General features: G+C 43.6%; 1 protein-coding gene across 1 annotated transcript in view; it reads left to right on the top strand.

Annotated features, from left to right (window-relative positions):
* The first annotated feature begins 1591 nt into the window (after positions 1 to 1591).
* tnfsf11 (TNF superfamily member 11) overlaps positions 1592 to 10527 on the top strand; it is a 30601-nt gene continuing 21665 nt past the window's right edge. The window contains exon 1 of the mRNA XM_063049945.1: positions 1592 to 1743. Coding sequence (XP_062906015.1) covers positions 1597 to 1743 — 147 coding nt within the window. The 5' untranslated portion in view covers positions 1592 to 1596. The remainder of the gene's footprint in view (positions 1744 to 10527) is intronic.

The raw sequence follows: 10527 nt of genomic DNA, 5'->3' as shown, positions 1-10527 counted from the left end.
AGAGCCATTGAGATTGCATCTGCCATTGACCTATTGTGGTGATAGGCAAATTGCAATGGGTCCAGGTCCTTGCTGAGGCAGGAGTTCTGTCTAGTCATGACCAACCTCTCAAAGCATTTCATCACTGTCGATGTGAGTGCTACTGGGCGATAGGCAGCCCAGATTATTCTTCTTAGGCACTGGTAGAATTGTTGCCTTTTTGAAGCAAGTGGGAGCTTCCGCCTGTAGCAGTGAGAGGTTGAAAATGTCCTTGAATACTCCCACTGGAAATAATAATAAATAAATAAGCAATAAATATAGAGACATGAGATAAAGAGTCCTTGAAAGCGAGTCCACAGGTTATGGGAACATTTCAACAACGGGGCAAGTGACGTTTGATAAAGTTATCCCCTTTGGTTCAAGAGCCTGATGGTTGAGGGGAAATAACTATTCCTGAACCTGGTGATGTGAGTCCTGAGGCTCCTGTACCTTCTTCCTGATGGCAGCAACGAGACGAGAGCATGACTTGGGTGGTGGGGTCCCTGACAATAATCGCTGCTTTCCTGCAACAACAGTTTGCACTGTACCTTTATTGGCAGTGTTCTAATTTGTTCTGTATTTCATTTAAATACATAATTTGTTTCTTAGTTAAATGGTGTTGGTCTTTCTTTATACTTCTTTATTATTTCCATGAAGTTTTGGCTAATTGGGGCATCTGCTCAATTGATCCAAAATTTGCTGGTCCCATGTATCCCAATACAAACATAAACACACATTATGTATCTATACACTTGTACACCCACTTGTTAATGCAAATATCTAATCAGCCAATCAAGAGCAGCAACTCAATACATAAAAGCATGCAGACATGGTCAAGAGGATCCATTGTTGTTCAGACCAAACATCAATATGGGGAAGAAATGTGATCTAAGTGACTTTGACTGCAGAATGATTGTTGGTGGCAGGCGGGTGGTTTGAGTATCTTAAAAACTGCTGATCATCTGGGATTTTCACATACAAGTCTTTAGAGTTAACAGAGAATGGTGTGAAAAACTTTAGAGAAAAAAATCCGGTGCACTGCAGTTCTGTGGTCAAAAACACCTTGTTAATGAGAGGGGTTAGAGAGGAACGGCCAGAGTGGTTCAAACTGACAGCAAGGCGGACCATGGCTCAAGTAACCTCGCGTTGCAAGTGTGGCGTGTAGAACAGCATCCCTAAACACTCACGGCGAACGGGCTACAGCAACATGAGACCACGAAAATATCATAATTATTCGATCACCAGATCAATATATCACACGTAGACACACAGTTATAAATATAAACTACACAGTCCGACTATCCACATATAAATCATAATTACAAGCACAATTCTAATCAAATCCCCTGTTTGTTAGCTATCAGACACCACGTGTATAATCACAATCACACAGTCACGCAGTGTTCTTCGAACCCCACGGTGGTTGCATCGGCTCCCGTTCCGGCTGCGATCGGTGCGAGGGGTAGGCGGCGGGGGAAACGCGGCGCTGGGGCTCGCAGGGGTGTGGTTGGCAGCCGGCTGTTGCTGATAGGGCGCCACTCCCGGCAGGTAATTTGCATCTCACTCTGCCGTTCAGTCATGGCCGAGACGGATGGTCGGCCGAGTGGCCGCGGTTTTGCGGCTCCCAGGGCGGCCGGGCTCCTCACCCTCGTACTGTGTGTCAGCGCCCTGCAGCTTGCCCTCACCATCGGTTTCATCTGTTACATCCAAAGCCAGTGGCTGCAGGTAGGAGCGCGGCGGGGAGGGAATGGGGAAACCGGGGTTGTTTTGTGGCCATTGCATGGTAACTCGATTTATGGGTTTGGGGCTTTGTGTTAAAACCGAGAGCACGAACGGCGCAGCTGGGTAGAGCCACTGCCACATGGAGCCAGACACACGGGTGGTTGTGGTGTTTCCACTTTTCCAAATACATGGGGGGATTGTATGGGGGTTGTGGTGTTCGCTGTCCCTAATGGGTAGATTGGTGTAGGAACTGTGTAAGTAGGAACCCATTAACGAAGAGTTGAAAAGCTGCAGTACAGTGTGCTAACCGGTTTCTGCTCTACGTTTGTTGGTCGTAGAGGTGGTTTGTGTGAAAGATTGCTGCTGTCTGCCGTTCAGATTGGGAAACTTCTTCCTTGCAATATAATTCAGACTGGGAGGCATTCACTCCAGGTGAATGCTAAATCATACCTGCCGGAATGAGACCGTCTCTGCATTCCTGTACTTTTACGCTTCTCAAGCTCCAACGAGCTTCCCCTCGGATGTATCTGTGAAATCTCTGTTACACTGGGCTGTGTCGGAACAGTGCAGAAGTCCACAGACGGAGGAATCAAAGTGGGAATGAGATGTGGGATTAACGGGAGAGGTTCAGGGTTAGTCCTGTGAATGGAACAATGTATACTATATACTGTAAAGTGGTCATCCAGACTGTTTGTTTCCTCAGTGCAGAGATGAACGTCAAACTATCCCGATAGCGAACTTTTACAGACATAAGTTGATTTTGTCCTTAAATTTGGAAAACGCACTTGATCTGATAACCATGCCTCCCCGGTTTTGTAATGAATAGCATCAAATGCACATAAGATCACAAGAACTAAAAATGCAGGGAGAGATGAAACGAATTCTGCTGTTGGCTGAATCAATGTACACACAAGGAGCTTTTGGATTTGGTGAAATGATGGGAGCTTGTCCAAATGTACAGGTGCTATAAAACGGGTATTGATAATGGAAACAGCCTGTACAGTAAATTAGAAATGCAAGCGAATTGGAGTTTCATCTGGAAGGGTTGATTTGAGTTTCTGGATAGTTAGAGAACGAAAGTTCAATTTCAATGCAAGTTTATTATCAAAGTACATGGATGTCACCATATACTGCCCAGAGATTCATTTTCCTGCAGGTGTTCAGAGTAGAACACAGAAATACAATAGCATCAATGAAAAACTGCACACAAAGACCGATGTGCAGAAGAAGACAAACTGCAAATAAAAAGAATAATATAAATAAATAATGCAGAAAATATGATTTGTAGTGTCAATGAAAGTGGGTGTTGGGTTGTGGAATTAGTTCAATGTTGGGGTGAGTGAAGTTATCTACGTGGTTCAGGAGCCTGATGGTTGAAGGGTAATAATTGTTCCTGAACCTGGTAGTGTGTGACCTAAAACTCTTGTACCTACTTCCTGATGGCAGTAGTGAGAAGAGAGCCTGGCCTGGAGGGTGGAGGTCTTTGATGGATGCTGCTTTCTTGTGGCAATGCTCCTTGGAAATGTGAAGGTGAAGGGGAAGAGCGACTGCACAGGGTTGAGGGTAGGAAGAGCAGACTAAGGAATCACGGAGACGATGGTCATTTCAGAATCCTGAAAAGGGAGTGGAGGTGGCTGGTGATGGAATATCAGGAGGATACTTAATTGAATGTGGATGGAAAATAAGGACTTGGAGGACTCTGTTGGAAGTTGGGGTGAGAGCAGAAGAATGGGAAATGGAGGAAATGTGTTTGAGAGATCGGTCAGCAGTGCTGGAGGGGAAGCCACGGTTATGGTAGAAGGAAGATATCACAGAAACATTTGTGTGGGAGGTCCCATCAAGCGGACAGATGCAATGGAGACTGAGCAGCTGGTCAGACAGGATCATTGACAGGAAGCAGGTTGGGAGAGGTGTGGTTGAGAAAGCTGAAACAGATCATAGGAGCACCATCCTACTCAGCAGGTTTGATGACAATGTCGTGATTGGTCCGTGGTGAACATATTAATAGGTTAATTCCCCACTGTAAATTGCCCCTAGATATGTGGCAGCACCTGAGGGAAGTTGATGGGAATGTGGAGAGATTAGTGTAAATGGATAGTTGATAGTGTGTATGTGGTGGATGGAGGGCCTGTTTCTGTACTGTATTTTTTGACTACTTTGAGAGTGATTTAATACTGTTACAGAGAGGTCAAGGGCATCGAAATGCAATTGAATATAGACATTATGCATGAATCTCAGGATACAATGAGAACATACCAGATATGTCTATGAAGGTTCTCGGTCATCCAGGTCATTGTATATCAAGCAGTAGTAAATCAAGGCAACTGAACACTGTTGTCTAGAAGATGTTTCATCACTCATCTGAGAGCCTTCTTCAGTTCTGTTCCATGATGGGCAGTCAACAAACATCAAGTCCCTGTGTTTTTCAAACCTACAAACACTCAGACAGAAATTTGTCCACCCCAAGGATCCTATACCCAAACATAAACAGAATATTGCATATGCCACCTGATGCAGTGAGAACTGCTCAGATCTGTATATCGTCGAGACAAAACAACCACTTCTCAAACAGATGGCCCAACAGAGGAGGGCCAACACCTCGGGTTGCTGAGCTGTATATCTACACCTAAAGGACAAGGGACACTCCTTTGATAACCATGTGCACATTTTGGACAGGGAGGACAGGTGGTTTGAAAGAGGGGTTAAAGAAACCATCTTTGTCAAACTGGAAACTCATCCCTGAACAGAGGGGCTGGATACTTACAATGCAGTCCTAGTATCTCTATCCCGGCATCTCCACGACAGTTCACACCTCCGTTCATACAAAGATAAGACTAATGGCCCTCCCATTACCTCAGTGACTCTTAATGACCCTCATGTGATTGCTATACCTTTAAACAACTCACAGAGTTTGTAAACTGGAAAACTACCCACCATGGATCGGAACTGAAGAAGCCTCTCGGATGACTGGCAAAACATCTTCTAGACAACACAGCAAGTGCAGTGGCCTTGAATTACTACTGCTTGATAAACATAGCTGATAGCTTGAACATGCTGGAGGGTGGAATTTCAGCTAAAATAACATAGAATAAATAACTTGCCAAAGAAGGTGATTACGGTTAGGGAAAATATGGTCAACACCTTATCAAAGGCAAGGGGTGAACTAAAAGCCATTGAGGAGTGACGATAAAAGAGGCAGATGAAAATCTTATCCCCTCCACCACCGGAGAAATCTCAATGAACTGAAGAGCCATTGAAAAGCCCCAAAAATTTGGAACTCTGAAATTAGAAACTGAGTTAACCATGTTTTGACAAATGTTCTTGGCCCAGAAACATTGACTCTGTTTCTCTTTCCATGGATACTACTTGACCTGATGAGATTTTCTGGGACTCTATTTTGATGCCAGGCTTCTAGTGTCTGCAGTTTTCTAATTTTCAGTTGTCTATCCCGAACTACAGCTCAGTGGGGAAATGCTGTAGCCAATTGATGCCTAGAGAATGCTGACGTGCTGCATGAGACAAATGGTCAGGTAATGGATAGTGAAGCTTTGGCAGGTTAAATGTGGAAAGGGTATTGTGTTGACAATACTTTCCTCATCAGGACTTTGTGGTACACAGACTTCTCAGGTAAACGGTCTATTAATACTTAATGAATATAAAATGAGACCAGAAACTTGTGAAGTAAACACAGTTCCTTCTAATCTTACATTCAGCATGAAAGCTGCCTTTGCTAAAGACAGTCAGTGACTGCAGTGATAAATTTAAAGGTATGCAGACATCAAGAAAAAATGTACCCTAATGCATTTGATCACCAGTTCCCCCCGATAGAATAGGAATCCTGTCCAAACTCAGACAAAGAGTGGACAAAACAAAGTAGCATGATAGCAGATGTAAATAGTCCTGTGGTTTGGTAGCGACTGCCCCCAAGCAGCAGTAGTTGCTTCTCTTGTGCCTTGATAGTCACTTCACTGAGTTGCTAACACTGAATGTCCAGTCATTGACCACACTGGGTCCCTGACCAAAGTTCTAACGTATATTGGATTGATTTTTGGCTCTGCAGCACAGAACCTCCAATGACAACCGTGCTGAATTTTAGCTGGAGCTGAGGCTTCATCCCCACTATTATCTGCATTGAATCCATAGAAGTGATTCAAAATCTCTACTCAGTGCAGTTACTGAACTTTAATTACTTGTTCTGACCGCAGTACAATGAAGCCTGGTGGCACTTTGTGTGTATGATGAACAAGAATTTAATGATGCATCCTTGCAAGACACAGTGGAGTTACTTTAACTGAATCCATTTGGAACTAGGTGGAATTTTGTGAAAAACTGATCGTGATTGACAATTTTCTGTCTGTTGAAGAGTAACAACCTGGTCAATAAGGAACAGTGATCATTTTATATGAAATTTTGGAAGTAGTTTAGTTCACTCTGAGATAAGGGGCTGAAAGCTAAATAGTGGGAATACTAAGATATGAGGTACGAATTGGTTATAAAAAGTGGGAACTGCATTAAAAGATGTGAGACTAAATGGAAGGTAGCTAATATTTAAAGAATTATACATGATTTGTAGCACAAGAACTGGAGATAATATTATACAAAATGCTAGAAGAACTTAGTAGGCCAGGCAGCATCTATGGAGAGGAATAAAAGTCGATTTTTCAGGCCAAGACCCTTCAGCAGGCTCTTCCCCCTCTGCAGATACACTAGAGATATTGAGTGCTCCCAGCTATTTCTATTTTATCACAGCAAATATACTTCTAAAGCACAACAGCAAAAGAGGTTAACAAGAGTAGTTAAGACCAGTGTTAGCTCAAAGATAAATGTTGCAAAAAAGAGCAAAAAGACCAAGGATTGGCAACATTTAAGATTTCAGCAGAGGAGATGGAGAAAGAGAAAATGAATGGACTACACAAGGTCTCGGTGAGAGCAGACCCAGAATACTCAGTGCAATTTTGTTCTCATGCAGGACCTTGTCTTTCCTTTAGAGGGAGGACAGTGAAGGTTCATCAGACCAATTCCTGGAATGGCAACACTGTCAAGCAAGAGATCAGGTTGACTAAGCTTGTATCTACTACAGTTTAACAAAATGAGAGGGAATTAATACTTTAATATTCACCAGTGAGAGCAATCTTGATGAATATGAGGACAATGTAGAGCAGGCTAATATACTGGAAAATGTCAAAGTTGAGAAAGGGGATGTGCTGGAACTTTTGAAAAACATTAGGATAGATAAGTCACTGGTGCCAGGCAGGATGTTCCCCAGGTTACTACAGAACTGAGGGAAGAGATTGCTGCACCTTTGGCAATGATCTTTGTGACCTCACTGGCCACGAGAGTAGCTCCAGTAGATTGGAGGGTGGCAAATTTTATTCATTTATTTAATAAAGGTGATATGAATAATCCTGGGGATTACAGACTAGTGAATTTTATATCAGTGGTAGGAACATTATTGGAGAGGAACCATAGAGACAGATTTATGTGTATTTGGAGAAGCATGGTCTGATTAGGGATTGTCGGTGTGGATTTTTAAGAGGCAGGTTGTGCTTCACAAGCCTAATTGGCTTTTTCAAGTGTTACATACCTCATGGGTATCTTGTGACTATCTGATGAGCATGATGTAATGGTCTTGTGGAGGTCACATGATGTAATTTTCCCACTGATGTGAGGTCACGTGATGACATGTTCTCACCAGGTATATAAAGGGAGACCCCTGGTGTGACGCAGTTACTTTTTCCAGTTGAGTTTTAAGTTTAGTTCGTTATTCAATTTGTCAGATACTCCGTTATGCTGCGTATTCGTCTTATGACGCAGTTTCATTTTAACGTGGAGTTCTACTTTCTATTGTAAGTAATATTGGAGAGTGAAGACCTTACCAAAGTACAGGAATTTGCCGAGTCGAGTAAAGCTGATATCGTTCGGCGGTTTTAGAGAGGATCGACCTTTATTGAATCTTCGTTCAAGAAATAGATTAGATTATGAGGACACGCAGTCCTCTTTTATTGTCATTTAGTAATGCATGCATTAAGAAATGATACAATATTCCTCCGGTGTGATATCACAGAAACACAGGACAGACCAAGACTGAAAAACTGACAAAAACCACATAATTATAACATATGGTTACAACAATGCAAGCAATACCATAACTTGATGAAGAACAGGCCATGGGCACAGTAAAAAAAAGGTTGAAAGTCTCTCGAAAGTCCCACATCTCACGCAGACAGGAGAAGGAAGAAAAATCTCCCTGCCATGCCCGACCACAGTCCGACTCTGAGTCGTCCGAAAACTTCGAGCCTCCGACCAGCCCTCCGACACTGAGCACTGAGCACCATCTCTGCTGAACGCTTCGACCCCAGGCCCGGCCGCCAGCAGCAGGCAAAGCCGAGGATTTTGGGGCCTTCCCTTCGGAGATTCTCGATTGCACAGTAGCAGCAGCAGCGAACTGGGCATTTCAGAAGTTTCTCCAGATGTTCCTCCGTGCTTCTCACGGCTGTCTCCATCAAATCAGAATTGTGCACAGTACCCTATTTAACAAATACAATATCATTTCACCGGAGAGCTGTGTCGCGCTGCCATCTTCTCCTCCCGCCGGGTGACCTGCATTTTGAGATATCCTCTGCTAAAGCAGGAAGGATTGTGCAGTCAACATACATCAAAGTTGCTGGTGAACGCAGCAGGCCAAGCAGCATCTATAGGAAGAGGCGCATGTCGACGTTTCAGGCCGAGACCCTTCGTCAGGACTAACTGAAGGAAGAGTGAGTAAGGGATTTGAAAGTTGGAGGGGGAGGGGGAGATGCAAAATGATAGGAGAAGACAGGAGGGGGAGGGATAGAGCCGAGAGCTGGACAGGTGATTGGCAAAAGGAGATACGAGAGGATCATGGGACAGGAGGTCCGGGAAGAAAGACGGGGGGGGGTGACCCAGAGGATGGGCAAGAGGTATATTCAGAGGGACAGAGGGAGAAAAAGGAGAGTGAGAGAAAGAATGTGTGCATAAAAATGAGTAACAGATGGGGTACGAGGGGGAGGTGGGGACTTAGCGGAAGTTAGAGAAGTCAATGTTCATGCCATCAGGTTGGAGGCTACCCAGACGGAATATAAGGTGTTGTTCCTCCAACCTGAGTGTGGCTTCATCTCTACAGTAGAGGAGGCCGTGGATAGACATGTCAGAATGGGAATGGGATTGTGCAGTGTCGATTCTCCATAGGAAAAGGTCAGTTCCTTTAAACTGTTTTATTTCTGTCGTCGTGAATCCTGTGGACAAGGCAGGGTCCAGCTGGGATTAGCAGTAACGTCATGTCTTCGAGGAATTCTTTACTTCAGGAAAGTCTCTCCTAATTGACTGTATAAATCTCTTGGACTTTCGAATTTACCATTCTAAGAGCTGTGTTCAAATTTACCACTTTAAGAACTGTTTTCGCATTTACCCTTTTAAGAACTGTTCCAGAGTTGCTGTATAGCGTTTAACTTCTGGTTAAGTTAGTTGTTTAAATACATTTTGCTATTTTTTGAGCAAAGTTTAATAAATGTATGTTTTGTTTTCATAAAACCTGACTCAATTGATATTCATTGTTGCTGGTCACATGACACAAGGAAGTGACCAACAAATTGAAGCTTGAGTGGTTAATGTAGTGAATATGGATTGCAGTAAGGAATCGACAATGTTCCCCATTCGGAAAATCAGGAGGCGTGGCATCCAGGGAATATTGGCTACATGGATTCAAGCTGGCTTTTCCATAGAACACAGGGTGGTTGTAGATGGACTGTGTTCTACATGGAGATCAGTGACCAGTGGTGTTCCACAGGGTTCTTTTCTGGGACCCTGCTCTTGGGGACCTTCCTTTTAAAATGACTTGGATGAGGAAGTGGAAGGATGCATTAGTACATTTACAGATGATATGAACATTGGTGGAGTTGTGGATAGTTGTAGAAAGTTGTCATAGGTTACAATGGGACATTGATAGGATGCAGAGCTGGATTGAGAAGTGGTAGATGAAGTTCAATCTGGAAAAGTGTGAAGTGATTCAATTTGGAAGATCAAACTTGAATGGTGGTTGTGAGGGTAGAGGCAGATACATTAGGGACATTTAAGAGACTCTCGGATAAGCACATGGATAAAATAAAAAAATGGAGGGTTATGTGGGAGAAAAGTGTTAGATTGATCTTGGAACACACATCAAAGTTGCTGGTGAACGCAGCAGGCCAGGTAGCATCTCTAGGAAGAGGTACAGTCGACGTTTTGGGCCGAGACCCTTCGTCAGGACTAACTGAAGGAAGAGTTAGTAAGAGATTTGAAAGTGGGAGGAGGAGGGGGAGATCCTGTCTTCTCCTATCATTCTGGATCTCCCCCTCCCCCTCCCACTTTCAAATCTCTTACTAACTCTTCCTTCAGTTGGTCCTGAAGAAGGGTCTCGGCCTGAAACGTCGACTGTACCTCTTCCTAGAGATGCTGCCTGGCCTGCTGCGTTCACCAGCAACTTTGATGTGTTTTGCTTGAATTTCCAGCATCTGCAGAATTCCTCGTGTTTGCGAGATTGATCTTGGAATAGGTTAAAAGGTCAGCATGACATCATGGGCCAAAGGGTGAGATGCTGATTGATTCTTCCCTAGACTGGGAATTCTAGAACAATGATAAAAATTTCTGTCATGGGATAAGAATTTTGGGATGGTGAATCAGTAGAATTGTCTATCATGGCCATGGTAGCTGATTGGTCAATATTTTAAGGAAGTGTATGGGGAGACTGGGATATATGGTACTGATATAGAGGATCAAATATGATGCATC

This window comes from Mobula hypostoma, chromosome 6 (genome assembly GCF_963921235.1).
Source record: "Mobula hypostoma chromosome 6, sMobHyp1.1, whole genome shotgun sequence".
NCBI classification, from domain to species: domain Eukaryota; kingdom Metazoa; phylum Chordata; class Chondrichthyes; order Myliobatiformes; family Myliobatidae; genus Mobula; species Mobula hypostoma.
This window is presented reverse-complemented; position numbering and strand designations above follow the sequence as displayed.